The 20,240-nt window shown below is 47.7% G+C and overlaps 1 protein-coding gene across 4 annotated transcripts in view; it reads left to right on the forward strand.

Moving 5' to 3' along the window:
• The window catches only part of ADIPOR2 (adiponectin receptor 2), a 58,200-nt gene extending 45,221 nt beyond the window's left edge, over nucleotides 1-12,979 (forward strand). For all 4 annotated transcript variants that reach the window (XM_054386488.1, XM_054386489.1, XM_054386490.1 and 1 more), the window contains exons 3-8: nucleotides 4,224-4,343; nucleotides 6,196-6,367; nucleotides 7,020-7,206; nucleotides 8,718-8,905; nucleotides 10,066-10,259; nucleotides 12,486-12,979. In XM_054386488.1, the coding sequence (XP_054242463.1) occupies nucleotides 4,224-4,343; nucleotides 6,196-6,367; nucleotides 7,020-7,206; nucleotides 8,718-8,905; nucleotides 10,066-10,259; nucleotides 12,486-12,617 (993 nt within the window). In that variant the 3' untranslated portion in view covers nucleotides 12,618-12,979. The remainder of the gene's footprint in view (nucleotides 1-4,223; nucleotides 4,344-6,195; nucleotides 6,368-7,019; nucleotides 7,207-8,717; nucleotides 8,906-10,065; nucleotides 10,260-12,485) is intronic.
• Nucleotides 12,980-20,240: the final 7,261 nt, after the last annotated feature.

The raw sequence follows: 20,240 nt of genomic DNA on the forward strand, positions 1-20,240 counted from the left end.
TCATCCCATTCCAGCTGATCACTGGGGGCAGTCCCTAGTGCATGGAAGGCTGACCATGAGCCAACAATGTGCTCTGATGGTCAAGGAGGCCATTGGTGTCCTGGGGTGGATTAGAAGGGCTGTGGTTATTAGGTTGAGAGAGGTTCTCTTCCCCCTCTACTCTGCCCTGGTGAGATCACATCTGGAATATTGTGTCCAGTTCTGGGCCCCTCAACTCAAGAAGGACCTCAGGGAACTGCTGGAAAGAGTCCAGCACAGAGCCACAAAGATAATTGAGTGGAACATCTTCCTTATGAGGAGAGCCTGAGGGAGCTGAGGGCTCTGTAGCTTGGAGAGGAGGAGCCTGAGAGGTGACCTCCTTCATGTTGATAAAGATGTGCAGGGTGAGTGCCCAGAGGCTGGAGCCAGGCTCTGCTGGGTGATGCCCAATGCCAGCACAAGGGGCAGTAGTGGAAGTTGAGGCATAGGAGTTCCATGGAAGCATGAGGAGGAATCTTTTTCCCTGAGAGGGTGACAGAGCCCTGGAACAGGCTGCCCAGGGGGGTTGTGGAGTCTCCCTCTCTGGAGCTATTCCAAACCCACCTGGATGTGTTCCTGTGTGACCTGCTCTAGGTGCTCCTGCTCTGGCAGGGGGGTTGGACTGGATGAGCTTTGGAGGTCCCTTCCAGCCCCTAACATTCTGGGGCTCTGTGATTGTGTGGTGCTGGGAAAGAGGATTCTAGGGCAACTAAAAGGCGTAGCAACACTTCTTGTATCAAGCACTCTGGAACTTAAGCACCAGCCTTGCTTTTCTGTAAGGCTTGTTCTTGGAAAATGAAGATCTCTTTGGTTTGTAGAGATGTGCAGACCATGAGAAAAATCTTACCCAGACTTCCATGGCAGGGAGCTGGGACTTAGATGATCTTTAAAGGTCCTTCCAACCCAAACCATTTTGTTTCTATGACCTTGAGTTAATTATTCATCATAGTAAAAACTGAGAATCCTAACCAGAGTGATGGATTAGTAGAAAAAGGCAGTAAAATGGACAGTGTGGGAAGTAATGTCAGTGACTGTTGTCAAGTTAGAATGAACCTCAAGTACTTTTTTATTAATAGGCTTTCTGGTCCAACAGGATGTGTACCTATTTTAGGAGGATATTAACACTATTTACATCTTGGTGTTACCTGATGCCTTTCTCAGTAGAATTAATGGAATAAACACAGAGTCACAGAATTGTCAGGACTGGAAGGGACCTCAAGGATCATCCAGTCCCAACCCCCCTGCCATGGGCAGGGACTCCTCACACTACAGCAGGTTGCTCACAGCCACATCCAGCCTGGCTGCAAAAACCTCCAGGGATGAGGCTTCCACCACCTTCCTGAGCAACCTGTTCCAGTGTCTTACCACCCTCAAGGGGAAGAACTTCTTCCTAGCATCCAATCTAAATCTCCCCGTCTCTTGCTTGGATCTGTTCCCCCCCATTCTGTTACTACCTGACACCCTAAAAAGTCCCTCCCCAGCTTTCTTGTAGCCCCCTTCAGATACTGCAAGGCCACAAGAAGGTCTCCTCAGAGCCTTCTCTTCTCCAAACTGCACAACCCCAACTCTCTGTCTGTCCTCATAGCAGAGCAGCTCCAGCCCTCTGCTCATCCTGGTGGCCCTTCTCTGGACACCTTCCAGCACCTCCAGATCTTTCTTGTAATGTTTTTTTGTTTTTATTCTTGTAGTAATCTAGGCAGTGAGAGTGTATTTAATACTGTCGTAGGATCTGGCTAAAGCTGATCAGTATTTATTTCCATCACCTGCTATAAAATAGGAAATCATTGCCCAAACTCCCTCAGTAGGGATGTTGGTTGGTATGACAAATGAAGACAAATTGAGAGTACAATGAACATGCATTATGATGTGCAAATGTTCATTTAGTCAATCAGGTTGTCCTAGGGTGGGCAATTGAGAGGTCATACACAAAATGTGAAGGATGTGTGTGTTAACCTAGCAGAGATGGGAAGTCTGGATAAGCAAAATTGGGGCAGAAGCTCTGTGATGAGGGAGGTGTCTGAAAGATGAAGCTTCAGTGTCTAGAGCAAGCGTCTGCTACAAAGGCAAATATTAGCATTTCATTTCTCTCTTTAAAACCAAAAATACTGAAGAATTTAGGTAGCTCACTGTGGGTTGGAGAGGCCTCCTTTTATTTATTAAGAATCCAATGTTCTATGCAGCTTGTTCAGTTAACTTGGTGACAGAAATAGTAAGGCATGGCTGTAAGGAGAGACTTCTATGTGGGACAAATACAGAGCCAGATATGCTCTCAGGGCATTAACGTGAACATTATTGATCGTAATTCATAGATGAAATATGTGAGGTGATATTCTGAATTGTCAGGGCATTATTCATAAGTAATCTTTGGGGGGGGAGGGGGTTTGGTTTGGGGTTTTTTTGTTTGTTTGGGTTTTTCTTTTTTTTTTTTTCTTTTTTAAATCTGTTAACTTTGATAGGGGAATCAGAGGGGGGGAAAAGCATTGTGACCTGGTTGACAGTCAATTAAACGAGCCAGCAGTGTACCCAGGTGGCCTAGAAAGCCAGTGGCATCCTGGCTTGGATCAGAACCACTGTGGCCAGGAGGTGATCATCCCACTGTGCTCAGCACTGCTGAGGCCACACCTCCAGTGCTGTGTTCAGCTCTGAGCCACTCACTGCAGGAAGGACACTGAGGGTCTGGAGTGTGCCCAGAGAAGGGCAATGAGGCTGGAGAAGGGCCTGGAGCCCCTGGGCTATGAGGAGGGGCTGAGGGAGCTGGGGGTGTTCAGGCTGCAGAAGAGGAGGCTGAGGGAGACCTCATTGCTCTCTACAACTCCCTGAAGGGAGGTTGGAGTGAGGAGGGGACAGCCTCTGCTCCTTGGGGGCAAGAGACAGGAGCAGAGGAAATGGTTCCAAGCTGCAGCAGGGGAGGTTCAGGCTGGATGCTAGGAAATATTTCTTCCCAGAGAGGGTTCTCAGCCATTGGAATGGTCTGCCCAGGGCAGTGCTGGAGTCCCCATCCCTGGAGGTGTTTGCACAGTGTGTGGAGCTGGTGCTTAGGGACATGGTTGAGTGCTGACCCTGCAGTGCTGGGTCAAGGGTTAGACTGGCTGAGCTTGGAGGTCTCTTGCAGGCAGATGTTCTCTGTGATTCTGTGACCTGTGATATGGGGGTCAGTCTCCATACAGTTTGTGTGACTTTCTTGGCTTGGTCCTGAGGTGCTTGGCAGCTTTCTGCATCAAGCCTGAAGAGAGCAAATGGCTTGTCCTGGAAGCTGAAGCATGGAATGGTGTCTCTGATGGGCCTTGAGCATTGTGGAGTCAAACAGGAAGGCAGAACTTTCGCAGCCCTTCCCTGCTGGGTTTGTGGGCTTTTTGTTTTTTGTTTTGTTTTGAGGTTTTCCTGAATGGACAGCCAGAATCTGTCATACATGATGTGATATCATGATGTGCTAAGTCATCATAGGGAGGAAAACTACCAGACCTTGGTCCAATAAAGTCATTAATGGTACCAGCTGAATATCCAGGCTCAGTGTTTTCTTTTGTTCTTATCTCTTGGTACCCCCTGGCAATATGGATGCTTTTCAGTATTTGAATTTTGCTTGAAACTCTGATGTCTGTTACTGCTTTCTTTTGATGACTTGCTTATGTCTTAACTGGCAAGTTTCAACCTAGTTTCTGAAATACTTTGAAAGTCAAACAGCTGAGGGAATGCCCACTGAACAGGAGTGTCAGTTGAACAGAGGAAACCTTCAGATTTGAACTGAAACTTGAGGTGAAGCATTTAGAACACGGTGAATGGATTCCTCTCCTTGGCTTGCCTTTGATTATCCTAAAATGTCAGATATGTTGTAGAGGCATTAAGGCAGGCATAGTGATACTGAAACACAGGAAGTAATCCTTCCCTAGATGTGGGCAGGCTGCAAGCCTCAGACTTCATATCTAGGCTGTACTGCAGTGTAACTCAGAGAAGAACACTGCTTTCTTCCAAACCTGCTGAAAAACCTGTGCTGAATGGAGGAGCCATAGGAGCTGTTCTCAGACACCTCAGGAGTTTTCTTTTGCTGGTTCTTTTGAATTCCTTCTCTAGTGCCAGCCAAGGGAAGAAAACTTCCTTGTTTGCCAAGACCTCAAGCCATAGTTTTGCATGGAAAATGTCCACCTTTCTCTGTTTCTCTTTCTACAAAGCATTTTCTCTTACTCATTTTTTTTCTCTTCCCCGCACAGTGTTCTGAAGAGAATAAACAGAATGATGAGTCACTTCAAGAAGATGAAGGCTTTATGGGTATGTCACCTCTCCTGCAAGCCCATCATGCTATGGAGAGAATGGAAGAGTTTGTGTGTAAGGTAAGGGCATGTGGAAACTGCTGAAGTAGTTTCCTTTCTCAATAAGCTCTAGTGGACAAGACTATACCTCCAGCAACTGTGCTACTAATGTGGGAGAGCAGGTACACACCAGCCCTAAATGCACATCTCTTCTGCTAATTAGTAACAGGATCTCAGTCTGTCACAGATTAATAAATTGTAAAGCAGGGAACAATAGAAAATACAAATGAGAGTCTAAAGCTGATGGTGTAACTGAGGGGGCTCTCTTGAGAAAAACGCCTGTGAGTGCAAAGCAGAATAAGAGCCTTCAGCTTCAAGGATGCTCCATTTACAAGGGCATTTTTTCCAGGCTTATTCATACTTGCAAATATTTTGTGTTTCCAGCACCATTTGTGTCCATTGTAGAATAAGATTTATCCCTTACTTGAAAAGAAAAGAAGGCTGTGTTGAAATTATCTCTAAGTAAATCCATTGTAGATTGTGTAACTGCTGACCTTGGCTTAAGTTGTGTTGCTTTTTAGAGCCTTGGGACTGTATCAATGTCTGGCCCCTCCTTTTGTGGTGGAAGGAGTGCTGCTCCTTTATGCACTTAGTTCATAAAATCAGCAGGAATATCTGATGTTTTGTACAGAGGCACCGTAGTGGCTTGGTCATCTTTTGTGTGAGGGTTGTGGGGTTGTTCTTTTGTTTGGTTAATTGGTTTTGTGGTTTGTTTGTTTGTTTTAATGTGCAACTTTCTCCCCTTTTAGATGTTAAGCAGGGCAGATTGTGTGAAATGAATTTGCTCCTGCTGTTCCTACCTCAACTCAAATGTTTGATTCATGAAGTAAACCAATTATTTTCTCATGTAATGCATTTAAGAACTCAGTCTTTAGCCAGGTTGATTATTCTGATTAGTTTTATTTTTCCCTTCCGTGAAGGAGTGTGGAGAATTGATGTAAAAATTCTGGGCTCCTGCTGTTGAAACTGAAATAAGAATGTAGCTCTCTGACCTTAGTGTTTCAGGAGTCTTCAGTCTCGCTGCTGTATTGCTAGCCAGCCGACAAGCCCAAGGAACCCTGCAGAAACAACCCTGGTACATAAACTGATTCCCTGATAACCTTCTGCTTGGCAGTGCTGCTCCTGAGGCCAGACTGAGGACCACATGTATCTTCTGTTACTGCACAACACCTGTGCACACTTCTTTTGATTTGGAACCAGCTGCAGGAACAGATGTGTGCGCATGCACTCTGCCTTTAAAGAAGAAATCTTAAGGAATTAGGACTTATGAATCCATTGCCTTAACTGCTCTGCCACTGTTTGTTTTGGGAACATGGGACCTTTTTTTTTTTTTTTTTTTCCTTTCTTTCCAGTCTGGATAAGGGATCGAATGCTTCTCACTGAACTTTGAACTGAACTCTTGCCACTTCTGGCCTGATGGGTAGCTCTTTTACTAGGCTGTCCCTGATGCTAGCAGATGTATAATTAGACTGGCTTGTGCTTGGAAGAACAGGCTCTTACTTTGTTAGTTCTTGGAGAGAACTAGGTGGAGGTTTCTTCAATGAAATGGAAAGGTTGCTGTGTGAAAATAACAGAATATGTATTAAATGCTTTCCCTTCATTAGCAGGAAAACACCCCAATAGCTTTTCTAGTCAATAAAATGCTGAAGCATCTCTTTCTCCGGTGATGCAGCTCAACTTCCTAATGATTAGTGTTTTGAACAGGGACAGTGACTTAAGCATTGTATTTCAAATTGTATTTTCCAGGAGATGTCCCATCAACCCTTTTCTGTGGAATGTACTCACAGATTAACACTTACTGGATGTTCTGACTTCTGGTATACATCAGTGGAACTCAGTTCCCTGCATTGAACTAAACTCTTGTAACTCGTAGGTATGGGAGGGCCGATGGAGAGTCATCCCCCACGATGTTCTGCCTGACTGGCTGAAGGACAACGACTACCTGCTGCATGGACACAGACCACCCATGCCTTCTTTCCGGGCTTGTTTCAAGAGTATCTTCAGAATACATACAGAGACTGGTAACATCTGGACACATCTGCTAGGTACTTCCATCTTGCTCTAATGCTAACTGGCTTCATTGTTCTCTTTCTTTGAGATTGAGCTAGAAAGGGGTGAGGGGTGGTCAGCATTACCATTCCACTTGCAATCTGTTAAATGAACAGCTTGGTATCCCTCCTCTAATTTTATCTCCTCGGAGCTGGATGGGACTTCCTTAATTATGTCATTTGAATTAAAATTTCCTGATGGTTAATAAATGAATGGTAGATATTAGTTTTTCTTCAAGTGTGTAGGTGTTAGTTGAGATCATGTTGTCTCTTCACACTGGAACTCACTTGAGGTGATTTTCAGTTTGAAAGGAGCCTTGGAAAGAAAGGATTTCTTTGAGCTATGCGCTTCTCTCTTTACATTTTGCAACAGATGTTTTTGTTGTTCTAGAATGTCCAACTAGTTGTTAGGCATCTTGCAAAATGAGTGAAAACACAGAGTCCATGCAGGTTTGTATTGCATCAGTCTGAGACAGAAAAGTGGTCGGAATGCATAACTGAAGTAGGGCAGGGCTTTATTCTGCCTGTGTGCTGCTGGTTGTCATATGGTTCCCATGGTTAGTGCTCTTGTACATGAAAGTCCCTCTTGTAGAATGAAGAGCTTCTGGTATGCATGAACTTGACACCTTTCTGCATTGCTGATTTTCAGGATGTGTGTTCTTCCTTTGCCTGGGAATCTTCTACATGTTTCGGCCAAACATGTCCTTTGTAGCACCTGTGCAGGAGAAAGTGGTTGTTGGATTGTTCTTCTTGGGAGCCATACTTTGCCTCTCCTTCTCATGGCTTTTCCACACAGTTTATTGCCACTCAGAAGGTGTTTCCCGGCTCTTCTCCAAGTAAGTGCCTAAGGGGACAGGATAGGCCAAATAGGAACCAGGTGGGGAAACAGGGTTGGGGTTGCCTGGGGTTGCCTGGAGCCCCAGTCTAGGAGTTGCTCGTTGCATGACTCCATATGCTTTGGAACAGAGTTGAGAAGAGATTCAATGCAGCTGCTTCTAATGATTGTTTGTTTCAGCATGGGGTTTTGTTCTGTCATTTTAGTCTCAGTGCTCCTTCATTTTCTGCTGTTGGGCAGGTCGCATCCTGCTGCTGTAGAGTTTAGTTGCAGGACGTGGAATTTTTAATGCAAGTGTCACTTTCTTGTCATTTTAACTCTTCTGAGTAACTTTGAATAGTAAGAAAGCTCCACAATCAAGGTGTCTTGGTCTTTTGGATTTATTCCACACTCCTTTTTGGCTGGCTGGTAAATATATTGTATACCTCAGCCTAGGATTGTGTCATCTGCAAGACTACCTTTAAAAGTAACGCAGCACTTCAGATCCCCTACTGAAAAACTAATTCCCATCACCTTCTGCAGAGGCATTTTGTCAGGCTGTGGTAAAAAGCAAAGGCAGTAGGAATTCCTTTTTTTTCACTGGTGTATAGAAGAACAGTGTGGTTGAAAAACGGTGACATTATTCCCCAGTGGTCACTTAATCTGATGCCTAGCTAACTCCTGCTCATCAAATACTAAAGCGTTTGTGTTGGCTGTGCCCCGTTTTTGTGTTCAGAGGACTCTTGTGCTGATTTTTTTTTTCTTTTATCCTCATCTGAAGCTTTAATCTGAGTTTCCTTCAAAAAAGTTTTGGTATAAAGGTTACTCTGTGCATTGGTGATGACTCCAAAAACGTCTGTCCATTGCTGTAGGAGGGCATCAGTTGCTGTGTGTGAATAAATGACAACAGTGAGAGTAACTTAATTTTGCAGTGAGAAGCAGACAGTTGGTCTAGAGAGTGTTGGTCCAAACTTTGCATTTCTTAGAAACTGGGTTTTGTCTCTCCCCCCATAGAAACTGGGTTTTGTCTCTCCCCCCCCCAGAAACTGGGTTTTGTCTCTCCCCACCCCCAGAAACTGGGTTTTGTCTCTCCCCACCCCCAGAAACTGGGTTTTGTCTCTCCCCCCCCCCAGAAACTGGGTTTTGTCTCTCCCCCCCCCCAGAAACTGGGTTGTGTCTCTCCCCCCCCCCCCCCCCGAAACTGGGTTGTGTCTCTCCCCCCCCCCCCCCCCAGAAACTGGGTTGTGTCTCTCCCCCCCCCCCCCCCAGAAACTGGGTTGTGTCTCTCCCCCACCCCCCACCAGAAACTGGGTTGTGTCTCTCCCCCCCCCCCCCCCAGAAACTGGGTTGTGTCTCTCCCCCCCCCCCCCCAGAAACTGGGTTGTGTCTCTCCCCCCCGCCCCCCAGAAACTGGGTTGTGTCTCTCCCCCCCCCCCCCCAGAAACGGGGTTGTGTCTCTCCCCCCCCGCCCCCAGAAACGGGGTTGTGTCTCTCTCCCCTCCCCAGAAGCTATTTTTTGTTTCCCCCTCCCAGGTTGGATTATTCTGGAATTGCACTTCTCATAATGGGCAGCTTTGTACCATGGCTCTACTACTCCTTCTATTGCAACCCTCAGCCCTGCTTCATCTACCTGATTGTGATTTGTGTCCTGGGCATCGCAGCCATAATTGTCTCACAATGGGACATGTTTGCAACCCCTGAATATCGGGGTGTAAGGGCAGGTAAGACCTGAAGTTCACTGTTTCACTCCTTGACTGCTGTTCTTCATTCTTGCTTGCCACTTTGAATAGCTGTCTTGAGAAGACTTAAGAGAGCTTAATTTTATAGAGAGCTAATATTCTGGGATTGGAACTTGGTGGGGTTTCTTTCAGCATTTGTTACAGCCAATTTGGATGCACAGCTGAGGGCTGATGCAAGTCCTGGAAGTGCATTCCGGAAAGGGACAGTAACACATGCAGTAGGGAAGGTAGTGCAAAGTTATTTCTAGCTAGTCTTGCAACTTTGCTCTCAAAAAATGACTGACTGCTTGGTGTATGTGTGTGTACTTCTGCTATTTGTCTTGGCTTTGTAATAGTAGGCTCAGGCACTACCAAATCATTGAATGATTTGCCTAGATAACAGACGTATTTAAGACAGTGCCCAGTTTTTTCTCTTCATACAATCAAAAGAACAAAACCAGATGATTTCACATTGTGAGGTATGAAGCAAGAGAAGGATTTAAGGGGCAGCTATGGAAGGGTTTACACAGCTGGGTGTTTGTTTCTTAACCTTCATGTGCTGTCTACAGTAAGTCTAGATTTCTTGGATGAGCTATGGATGTCTCTTCAGAGAGTTCAGGCTGTGACAGGATTATTCCTCAACCCGTGCACGCTTTTTTAACAAGATTTATGTAGTTGCTGCTCAGTTTTAAATGAGTAAACCACGTCTGGTATATGGCAGACCAGATGAGCCACAGATGCTCCTTTTCTGTTTCCTAGGACTAGTTGTGCAGTATATGATGATAGCCTCTTTGTTGTCTCTCCTTGTTGTCTGGCTCTGGGAGAGGCTATGGGCAAGTGAGACGTAGTTCGTGTAGCCTTAGTGCCCTCTACAGCCCACGATGTGTAACTGCACCTTAGAGCCGCAGATCAGTGTGTGAAATGCTTCAGTATCTGCTAGAGCATGTAAGGACGGACCTTCTGGTATGAAGGAAGTCTGGACGTTCTTAAACTTCCTTCCATTAAACAAATTCTGGTGACCTCCACCTTCCAAGATCTTTCACCTTTCTGCTTGCTTGAGCAAACACTGAGGTTTTCCTTCCTGTAGCTTTTGTGTTTTCATTGTTGCCCTTTACCGCCGCTGTGTTCAAACCTGACTCTCCCACGTTTTCTTTACCTCCCAGGGGTATTTCTAGGTCTGGGTCTTAGTGGGGTTATTCCCACCCTGCACTTTGTCATCTCTGAGGGGCTCCTGAAAGCAGCCACAATGGGGCAGATAGGCTGGCTGGCACTCATGGCATGCCTGTACATCACTGGTGCTGCACTATATGCTGCCCGCATCCCGGAGAGATTCTTCCCTGGCAAGTGTGACATCTGGGTGAGTCTACAGAACGGCTGGATGAGGAGACCAACATGAAAGCTGGTTGCTCTTGAGGCTGGAGGATGTTGTATCAATGTTTTCTTATTGCAAAGATCAAACTGCTGCACCAGAAGGTCTAAAGGAGCCTGATAACTGTGGGCTCTCTAAACCCAGTTTACCTGGTGCCTCTCTTGCTGAATTATCACAAACTGGCTGGTCTGAGGTAACTGCTGGTGTACAAATTCTCTCCAGGAATGTATTAGAGAGATTTCTTGGTTGGGTGAGCAACTTTGCCATCCTTTCTGCATATATGTGTGTTGAGGATCCTGCAGACACAACACCATACCTTCTGTGCAGAGCAGTTATTTCTCTGACATTGTGTGTTCTCTGAGATCTTCACCATGTCTGGCTCCTTGTCTTGTACAGATAGTGAAAGTGCTGGATAGAGATGACAGATTTTGGAGGGATCTCTGGCCTAGGAGCAGAGAAAGTGGGGTAGAGAAAACTTGGTATGAGAGAAAGGATCACAAAGACTTTAGGGAGGCAAAGTATGTGGAGAAGATGTAAAGAAAGAAATAAGGTGGCGCAAGAAGAGAGCAGGGGAGAGAGAGAGGGCCAGGAGGACCTTTGTAAGGCCAGTGTACTTCCCCTGTGATAGTTTGAGGGCCCTGAAAACGGATGTAAGAATGAGACCAGGGTTGCTTGAGTGGCTTTTGCACAGTGCCAGTTTGCTAGGTTTGTTTAAATGGACAGACGAAGCCTTGTTAGGGCAATGAAGTAGGCTCCAAAGGCACTGGTGTGCCACCAGCTCTTCCCCAGGCTTCCCCTGGAGCCTGCAAATACCCTTTTGTAGGACATTTTCAAGGGTGTTACCTATATTGGGATGGCTTCCCTCTAACCAAGGGCATGCTTTGTCATGCAGCTCCCTCCGGGGTTTTATTCTGCTGTGCTACAATGAGTAGCATCCTGGACACCCATTCAGCACATCTGGTTGTTTCTAGGTATTTAATATAATACCATTTGGTTTGTTGTTGTTTGTTTGTTTTTTTTTTTTTTATTCACTGTGTTTCTCTGCAGCAGAGAAATGAAACCATGCTGAAAATCCTGTTGATAAAACTTGTATGCCTGCAACCAGAGTAGTGTTAGTACCTATTAGCTGTGTGAGGAGAGCCCTTTTTATCAATAAACCACCAGTGTGTGTTGGAACTAGTTTTACAAGTGTTCTGCTGGAGCCTTTTGCCCAAAGCTCTGCCAATATCCTTGTTGGTACACAAAAATGAGCAGAACCTTTGCACAGTGTCTGTGTTGATTGACCAGCAGGCTAAAGATGATGTGAAGAAAAGAGCGTACGTGTGTGTGAGTGTGTGATTTGCTGATGATAGGATGTGGTGGGTTGAAATTACCCCTCCAACTAATTTGAGAGAATTACCCCCAAAATAAAAATTGCCAGACTAGCTCAGTGGGATGGAAGCAAATAAAGCTCTATTTACAAGCACAACTACAATCTAGAAATATGGAATGCAATGAATATATACAAAATATACAATACTTACATGGATTTACCATTTATAAAAGCACAAGAACCTCCCTGGACAAAACCAGGGGGTTACCAATAGCTTCCCCCTCTCCCTGCCCCAAACAAGCGAAGGAGAAAGAGCAGAAAAGCAGAGAGTAGCTTGTTAGTACTTAGCCACAACAAAGAAATGCAGCCAAGGTCAGTGAGCCAGCAAGAAGCAACCAGCTAGGATCTGCTAGAGCAAAGAGCTGAGAAAAGACAACTAACAACTTTGTTGTTATCAGGCCACTGGGATTATTTAGACCATAGCATTATTTTCCCTTTTACATTCAATGGTAATATATTTGCATTCTATCATTTTCTACTCAAGATCTGTGGAAAATTCCCTAGGCATCTGCCACATAGGAGAGGGCTGGGCTTTAATCCACAGCTTGGAGAACCTTGCAGCTTGGAATGGGCTGCCCAGGAAGGTGGTGGGGTTGACACCCCTGGAGAGGTGTTTAAGAAAAGCCTGGATGAGGCACGTAGTGCCATAGTCTGGTTGATTAGATAGGGTTGGGTGATCAGTTGGACTTGATGATCGTGGAGGTCTCTTCCACCCTGGCTGATTCTGTGATGTTACTGCTGGGTGTTCCTGTGGACTCCAGCTGAAGGTGTGGCTTTGCAGGCAGGGTATGGGGGGAAGGCTGAGTGCCCGGGGCTGAACACAAGTGTTTTCTTTCCCACAGTTCCACTCCCACCAGCTGTTCCACGTCTTTGTAGTGGCTGGTGCCTTTGTGCACTTCCATGGGGTGTCCAACCTGCAGGAGTTCCGCTTCACAGTGGGAGGAGGCTGCACAGAGGAGGATGGGATGCAGTAAGCCCCCAGGCCTCAGCCCCAGGTGGGAACCAAAACCGCGCGGCTGAAGCCTTACAGCCTAGTGAAACGAAGACCTGCGAAGAATCCAAGTTTCAGCTGCTGGAGCGCTGGGGGCTTCATGGGAATTCTGACTAACCAAGATAAATTCTATACCTCAAAGCAATGGAATGAATCAATTTGAAGACCAGGAAATTCTGAAAACCCTAATTTATTCTTGGGATCTACAGATTGAGCTACAGAGGACCCTTTCCAAATCGGCTTCTGTTCAATGCCATATTTATTTGTAGGCTTGGGGAGGGATAGCTTAGCAGGTTCCTTTTTTTTTTTTTCCCCCCTTTTTTTTTTCTTAAAAAAAAAAGAAAAAGTGAGGTTAATCTTTTTTTCCTTTTTAAAAAAAAAAGAAAAAAAAAGGAGGTTAAATTTAAATTTATATCCTCTTGGAGGGTCTGGGAGTTGATTTTAGATGCTCTTTTGGGAGATAAAAAACAAAAACAAAAAAAACAAATTGTAAATAAGATTTCTAACTTTCTGTTTAAATAAAATTTATATAAATGTTTTAAACAAGGGGGGGAAGGGTTTTTGTAAAGAATGCAACATGCAAGTACCACACACTGTTTCAATTTTGCACAAAATAAATGATTGCAGGAGGACCAGGTAAAATTCCCAGGAGTGAAACATGTTGGCCCTATAGATTGATTTTATTTTGTTTTTTTTTTTTTTTTTTTTCCTGGTGGCCAGCATACCCTGGGCAACGTGGGGTCCTGACCAGCACTTGGAGTAGGTGCAGTGGATGGACACGAGGGTCATGGAGGTTGGATATTAATAAAGTTTGTCATCCAGGTCACACTGTTAGCAAAGTTTATTTACTCAAGTAACTTGAAAGATGCATCTGCAGCCTGCCTAAGCAAGTGGGACAGCTGCTTCCCAGGCTGGTGTGGCCTATGTCATTCTGGGTAGTGGATCTTGCAGTTCAGCTGGTTTGGTTCTCATCAGATGGATTGGAGCACGGTGGGACAGCTGCATGTGTAATGGCAAACAGTCAACTCCATCAGTGCCTGCCTAATCCCAGAGGCTTCCATTGAGTACCTGGTTGCCATTTGCAGCCCTGCTCTGTTTTGTCTGAACAGAGGATGGTAACACACTTGTCAAAGAGTAGCTGAGCATGTGAGGGGAAACAGAGGTGAGGTTGAAGTGGACTGGAAAGAGGAAGCTGTGCGCTCCAGGACTTGGAGTTAACAGCTCCTGCAGACCTCAGGCACATTACCTTCTCGTATGTCAAGCTCCATATGCCAAGGGGAGTTTGCAGGTTTTTCTTTTTAAGAGAAAAATCCACAGTCAGCCCAGTGCAGGTTCAGATTTTTTGTTTAATTTTATTTTTCCTCAGGTCTGCTTCCCATCTGTGCTTTAGCAGTGGGCCTGCTGGTATTTCTTAAATTGAAAAGTAAGAGTTCAGTTGGATTGCTGTGGAGCAGACACCTCCTGTGTAAGGGGAGGCATATACCCTTCTCCTGTGTAATTGATGTAGCTTGATCTTTGGAGCCCAGTCAGAAGGCAGACTTGAAGTAGAATCTTTGGAGTCGTAAGATGAAACTTGAAGGTTTTGTTTGTTATGGCACAGGTATGGCTTGGAGTGTTTAGCTGGAAATTTGGAGCAATTACCTCTCACAGATGAGTTAAACAGCTCATGAAACACTGCATTTCACAAGGAAGGAAGGGAAAAGGTAGCTTTTTTTGTAGTGGTCATTGGGGGTTTTCTTTGGTTTTCATTAAGACTTCTGCAAGTTTGAATTTTCATCCTTCAAGAGAAAAATGGGGATTGCAAAGATCCATTCCCTGGTTATCACAGAGTGCTCTTAGAGGGAGTTACTGTGCCTAATGGGCTCAGGTAGAAGCAGAAGGCCTTTGTAAATGAGTATTGAGGCTTTGGCCCTCCAAGGGAGTCTTTGTAAAGCCTCAGAGAGCAAGGTCAGCTGCAGGCTGTGAGCTCAGAGGGACATGTTCTCAGTAGCATTACTGCACTGCATGCCTGGTTGTCACAGGTCTAACAGTGTGGTACTGAAACAAAGCAAAGAGCAGTATTAACTTGGATGTAAGGGCTAATAGCACTGGCATCCCCAGCAAAGACAGGCAGGAGGTACACTGGTGTCTGAGACAAGTGTGGCACATATCAGAATCCAAGCTGGCTGTAAGGCCCCTCTGGGATGCCTCTGTCACAGTCCCAGTGGAAGTGACAGGCTCCATCCTGGATCATCCCACGTTCACTCCTTGCAGGGTGATTGTAACCTGGTCCGACACAGCACAGAACTATTACAGAAACACAGTACTCCACCTGCTCTTCTTAACCCAGTCAGTCTCTGCGTTCCAGAAGTTTGTGTGTTCCAATAAAAACAACCTAGCTGTGCACATTTCTGTAGCTCTTGCTGAGAACTCTTCCCAGGTTGGCACCTGAATGCCTTACTCTCAGCAGTCAGAGGCTTGCTTGCTCTGTGTGCAGGTTATTGCCATAGAATAGTTAGGACCTACAGCTTCTTTCCTTCCCCATTAAATAGTGGCCTTGTTCAGTATATTTCTTTTAAAAATTGCTTACTGTTGGAAGCAATGAAGCACATTCTGGGGTTTTGATGGTTGGGGACTCTGGTGATGGTTCCATATGAGATGGGATCTTATTACTTGCTGTATTCTTAACTTCTGCTAATAAAAGAACCAAATGGATTGTTGTCTAGTTTGAGTCTATCCATGCTGTGGGTGAAGCTCGAAAGGATCCCTGGTGCTTTTTCCTTCTTAGTGCTTGCAGGCAACGTTCTGTAGGTAAAATGCTTCTGCTGGTGCAGAAAACAAGCTGATTCCTGAAGGCTTGCTTGTGTACAGACCTTCAGCTGTCTATTTGGAGGTCTGTACCTAGTGGAGTCCCTCAGAGACCAGTATTCTTCAATCTATTCATCAGTGACCTGGGTGAGGGCACAGAGGGTGCTGCCAGCAAGATTGCTGAGGACACCGAACTGGGAGGAGTGGCTGACACAGGAGGGTTGTGCTGCCATTCAGCCAGGCCTGGACAGGCTGAGAGCTGGGCAGGGAGAAATGGAATGGAATTCAACAAGGGCAAGGGGAGAGTCTTGCACCAGGGAAAGACAACCTCATGGGGCAGTATAGGTTGGGGACTGAGCTGCTGGAGAGCAGTGAAGGGGAAAAGGACCTGGGGGTCCTGGTGGATGGAAGGTTGACCATGAGCCAGCAATGTGCTCTGGTGGCCAAGAAGGCCAATGGCATCCTGGGGTGGATTAGAAGGGCTGTGGTTAGTAGGTCCAGAGAGGTTCTCCTGTCCCTCTACTCTGCCCTGGTGAGGCCACATCTGGAATATTCTGTCCAGGTGTGCTTCATGCCACCTCTTTATTAAGCTGCTTGTCATAAGAGTTCTCCTGGCATACAATAGAATCACAGAATCAGTCAGGGTTGGAAGGGACCACAAGGATCATCCAGTTCCAACCCCCCTGCCATGGGCAGGGACACCTCACACTACATCAGGCTGGCCAGAGCCTCATCCAGCCTGGCCTTAAACACCTCCAGGGATGGGACCTCAACTACCTCCTTAGGCAACCCATTCCAGGCTCTCACCACCCTCATGGTGAAGAACTTTTTCCTCGTGTCCAGCCTGAATCTCCCCACTTCCAGCTTTATTCCATTCCCCCCAGTCCTGTCACTACCTGATATCCTAAAAAGTCCCTCCCCAGCTTTCTTGTAGCCCCCTTCAGATCCTGGAAGACCACAATAAGGTCACCTCAGAGCCTTCTTTGCTCCAAACTGAACAGCCCCAACTCTTTCAGTCTCTCCTCATAGGAGAGGTGCTCCCAGCCCTCTGATCATCCTCGTGGCCCTTCTCCAAGCATGCAGGCAACTGATACCCTGGGACAGCAAACATGCCCTGCTCCATGTCTGCTTGCTTTTGACCTCTGCCGTAGTGTACAAGTAAACTGAGGACAAAGCTGTGTACTGCTAAGCTTCATCTTTTGAGCTGGAAAGTTTAGCTGAAGCCATGCTCTATCGTGGGGGCAATGGAGCTGCAGGTTTCTCCTGGCTAATCTGTCAGATCCCTCCATCCCCCAAGCCTCCAGCAGGAATAGTGTGGCCAGCAGGAGCAGGGAAGTCATTCTTCCCCTGAACTCAGCACTGGTTAGGCCACATGGGTCAATGGGCTGAGGCCAATGGGATGAGATTCAACAAGGCCGAGTGCAGGGTCCTGCAGTTTGGCCACAGTGACCCCATGCAGTGCTACAGGCTGGGGATGAGTGGCTGGAGAGCAGCCTGGCAGAGAGGGACCTGGCAGTGCTGGGTGACAACAGCTGAGCATGAGCCAGCTGTGTGCCCAGGGGGCACAGAAGGCCAGTGGCATCTTGGCTTGGCTCAGGAATAGTGTGGGCAGCAGGAGCAGGGATGGAATCCTGCCCTGTGCTCAGCACTGGTGAGGCCTCACCTTGCAAGAGAGATCTTGAGGTGCTGGAGCAGGCCCAGAGGAGAGCAATGAGACTGGGGAAGGGACTGGAGGGAAAGGCTGATGAGGAGAGGCTGAAGGAGCTGGGGGTGTTCAGCCTGCAGAAGAGGAGCCTCAGGGGGGACCTTATCACACTCTACAAGTACCTGAAGGGAAGTTGTAGTCAGGTGGGGGTCAGGCTCTGCTCCCAGGCACCTTGTGACAAGAGGAGAGGGCATGGCCTGAAGCTGTGCCAGGGCAGGTTTAGGTTGGATGTTAGGAAGCACTTCCTGATGGCAAAGGGAATTAGAGACTGGCATGGACTGCCCAGGGAGGTGGTGGAGTCACCGTCCCTGGAGGTCTCTAAGAAAAGCTTGGATGTGGCACTTGGTAGCATGGATTAGCTGATGTGGTGGTGTTGGGTCACAGGCTCTACTTGATGATCTCAGAGGTCTATTCCAGCCTCAGTAATTCTGTGATTCTGTGACTCATCACTGCTCCTCAGCTGCCAGCAAACATCTGTGAGCTGCCTGGGCAAGGTATGCCAAAGCCTTCTCTTGTGTTGGCTCAAACTGAGCCTGGGCACTTGGACCTGTGGGCTTCATCAGGTACTTGACTCAAGCTACCTGTTTTGCAGTGATTTGAAAGAGAGCCAGCACCAGTAAGTGTCTGCTTGAGGTCTCAGGATGAATTATTTCTTTCTTTGTTTTAAAATGCAAAGCAAATGTTAAGGAGTGTGGAGAACTTTAGCATCAAATGACACCCAAATGACACTACAAGAAGCTGCAGGTTTTGAGTATGAGCTGAGTTTATTCTGTTAATGCTAAGCAGAGTGACACTTAAAAGTTGTCTAGGCAGATGAAATTTGTACATCTTCTGCTTGTAGTCAGAGCTGTGCTTTGCCCTCCCCCAAGAACCACTTTCTTCTCTCATTGCAAAGGGTGAACTTAAAAAATCCTGAATGTGGATGAAAGCACTGCAGTCAAGGTCTGTGTCTAAGGACACTGCCTGCTGGTTTAAGGAGCTGAAAAGAAATGTCTGATTGGGACAGAGGAGCTGAGGCTTTGGGTCAGCTGAGGCTGCTGGAGGCTTCCCTGCAAAACTCAGTTATTTTTTTACCTTTCTTTTTTTATTTTACCCTAGTGGCTGAAATTCTACAGGCTGGCTTCCAGGAGTGCTGAGCACTGACATGCTTTGAATGTGGCTCCCTAAAAAGAGGGGGGATGTTAATTCCTAGGTCTGCACTGGTCTTTGTGAAGAAGAGACACTGACCTGGAGTTTACAGCAGCCTGGAGCGTGTCCCACCTGGTCACCTGCAGCTGTTTTAACAAGCAGTGAGGCAGGCAAAGTGCAGGATGAAAGCCTCTGCCTGGGCAGCACTGCAGTGTACCTGGTGCCTTGCTCAGCTTCTTGTGCTCCCTGGGGAGGGATGGCAAGAGGGGAGCTTGGCACTGCTGTGTGTGTGCAAGGGGATGGTTTGCTGGCCTGATCTTATTGCTGGCGTTTGCCAGAGCTTCACCTTTGCCCTTCTCTCCTGTAGTGATATCCATGTGTGAACAGCAGAGCTGTTACTGTTTCTGAGCTGGGAGGTATTTGTGATGATCTCACTTATTAACAGCTTCAGCTCTGTAGTGACACAGAGATGGGCACAGAGGCTCTTCACAGTTGGCATGAAAACTGAACCAGTCCTTGCTGTAAATGAGATGGGAAAATCATGGCCTGGCTGGGTTCCCAGAGCAGCAGTGTTTCTCTAGCAGAGGCAAATGGCACCCAAGCCAGCTCCAGGAGCTATCCTTTGTTTTCATCTCTGTCCATGACCAACCTCTGCACCTGGTCTGAGGTTGGCCTTGGTGCTGGCTGGAGCTCAGCACCCTGAAGCTGGAGGGGTCGTCTGCAGCTGACACCGGGTTGCAGGGCCACCGGCTGTGGGCAGAGGCAGGCAGCTCTCTGTAGCAGGAGCAGCTGGGGCTGTGGGGCAGCAGCTGCTGCAGGGACAGGGAAAGGGGAAGCCATCCCTCCTAAGAGAGAGCAGCCCCCGCCACCACCTCCTGCCTGCTCCTGGCCGTGACAGCCAGCCCGGGGCTGTGCCCTGGCTCCGGCCCAGCTTCCCTGCCCCACTCCCGCAGGGGAAGCCAAGCTTGGTTCGCTGCCTTTGCTCGGGGAGCCTCCTGCCAGCTTTCAAAGCGATCCTGCGGCCCTCGGAGCCGAGCGGGGGCCGTGACAGCAGGCGGCAGTCCCTGCGGCCCTGGGGCTGGCTGCCTGGTGCTGAGGAAAGGCACTGCGGGTCCGGCTCAGGCGAGCAGGAGCAGCCCGCGGCGCTGGCCGGGGCGGCACTCACAGCAGCGGCGGAGCCAGCGTCTTGGCACAGGCACTGCTCTGCCAGCTCCCCGTCCCCTTCCCTGGCAGCCTGTGCTGTGACGGTCACCTCCGGCAATGCTGGCAGCCTCCTGCCCCCATTCCTGCAGCCTGTCCTCGAGGAGTGCTGAGGAAGCAACTGCGGGCACCCCTGTTCCATCCCTGTGTGCATCCCCTGTGGGTACCCCTGGTGGCACCCCTGTGCTGGCCACCCCTGTGGGCACCCCTGTGTGCACCCCTCTGAGTACCCCTTTGGGTACCCCTGTGTGACATGATCGTGCTGCTGGTAGTGCAGGCATGGAAGGCTGGTGGTGGCTGCCTGGCAGGAGCAAAGCAGGGCTGCAAGGCTAGGGCTCAGTGCTCAGCCCTCTTGCTGCTGGTGGGGTCCTGCCTGGGGAAAGGTTGGTGCTGGGGCTCCTAAAATTCGAAGCAGGAGTGCTGATGAAATTCCCTGAGGTGTTTGCTTGCAGAAAGGTGCTTGGTGCATTCAAGTGGAGCTACTACCACTGGCACCATGTCCTGGGGACCAACGGCATGTCTGTAGCTCCTGTCATGGGAGGCAGTGACTGTGCTGTGTGCTGGCTGAGTGACAAAGGGGTGAAGAATCACAAAATCACAGAATTATTGAGGCTGGAATAGAGCTCTGAGCTCATCCAGCCCAGCCTGTGACCCAACACCACCACATCAACCAGACCATGGCACTGAGTGCCACATCCAAGCTTGCCTTAAACACCTCCAGGGACGGCGACTCTACCACCTCCCTGGGCAGTCCATGCCAGTCTCTAATTCCCCTTGCCATCAGGA

The sequence above is a fragment of the Indicator indicator genome, chromosome 14 (assembly GCF_027791375.1).
Source record: "Indicator indicator isolate 239-I01 chromosome 14, UM_Iind_1.1, whole genome shotgun sequence".
NCBI classification, from domain to species: Eukaryota; Metazoa; Chordata; class Aves; order Piciformes; family Indicatoridae; genus Indicator; species Indicator indicator.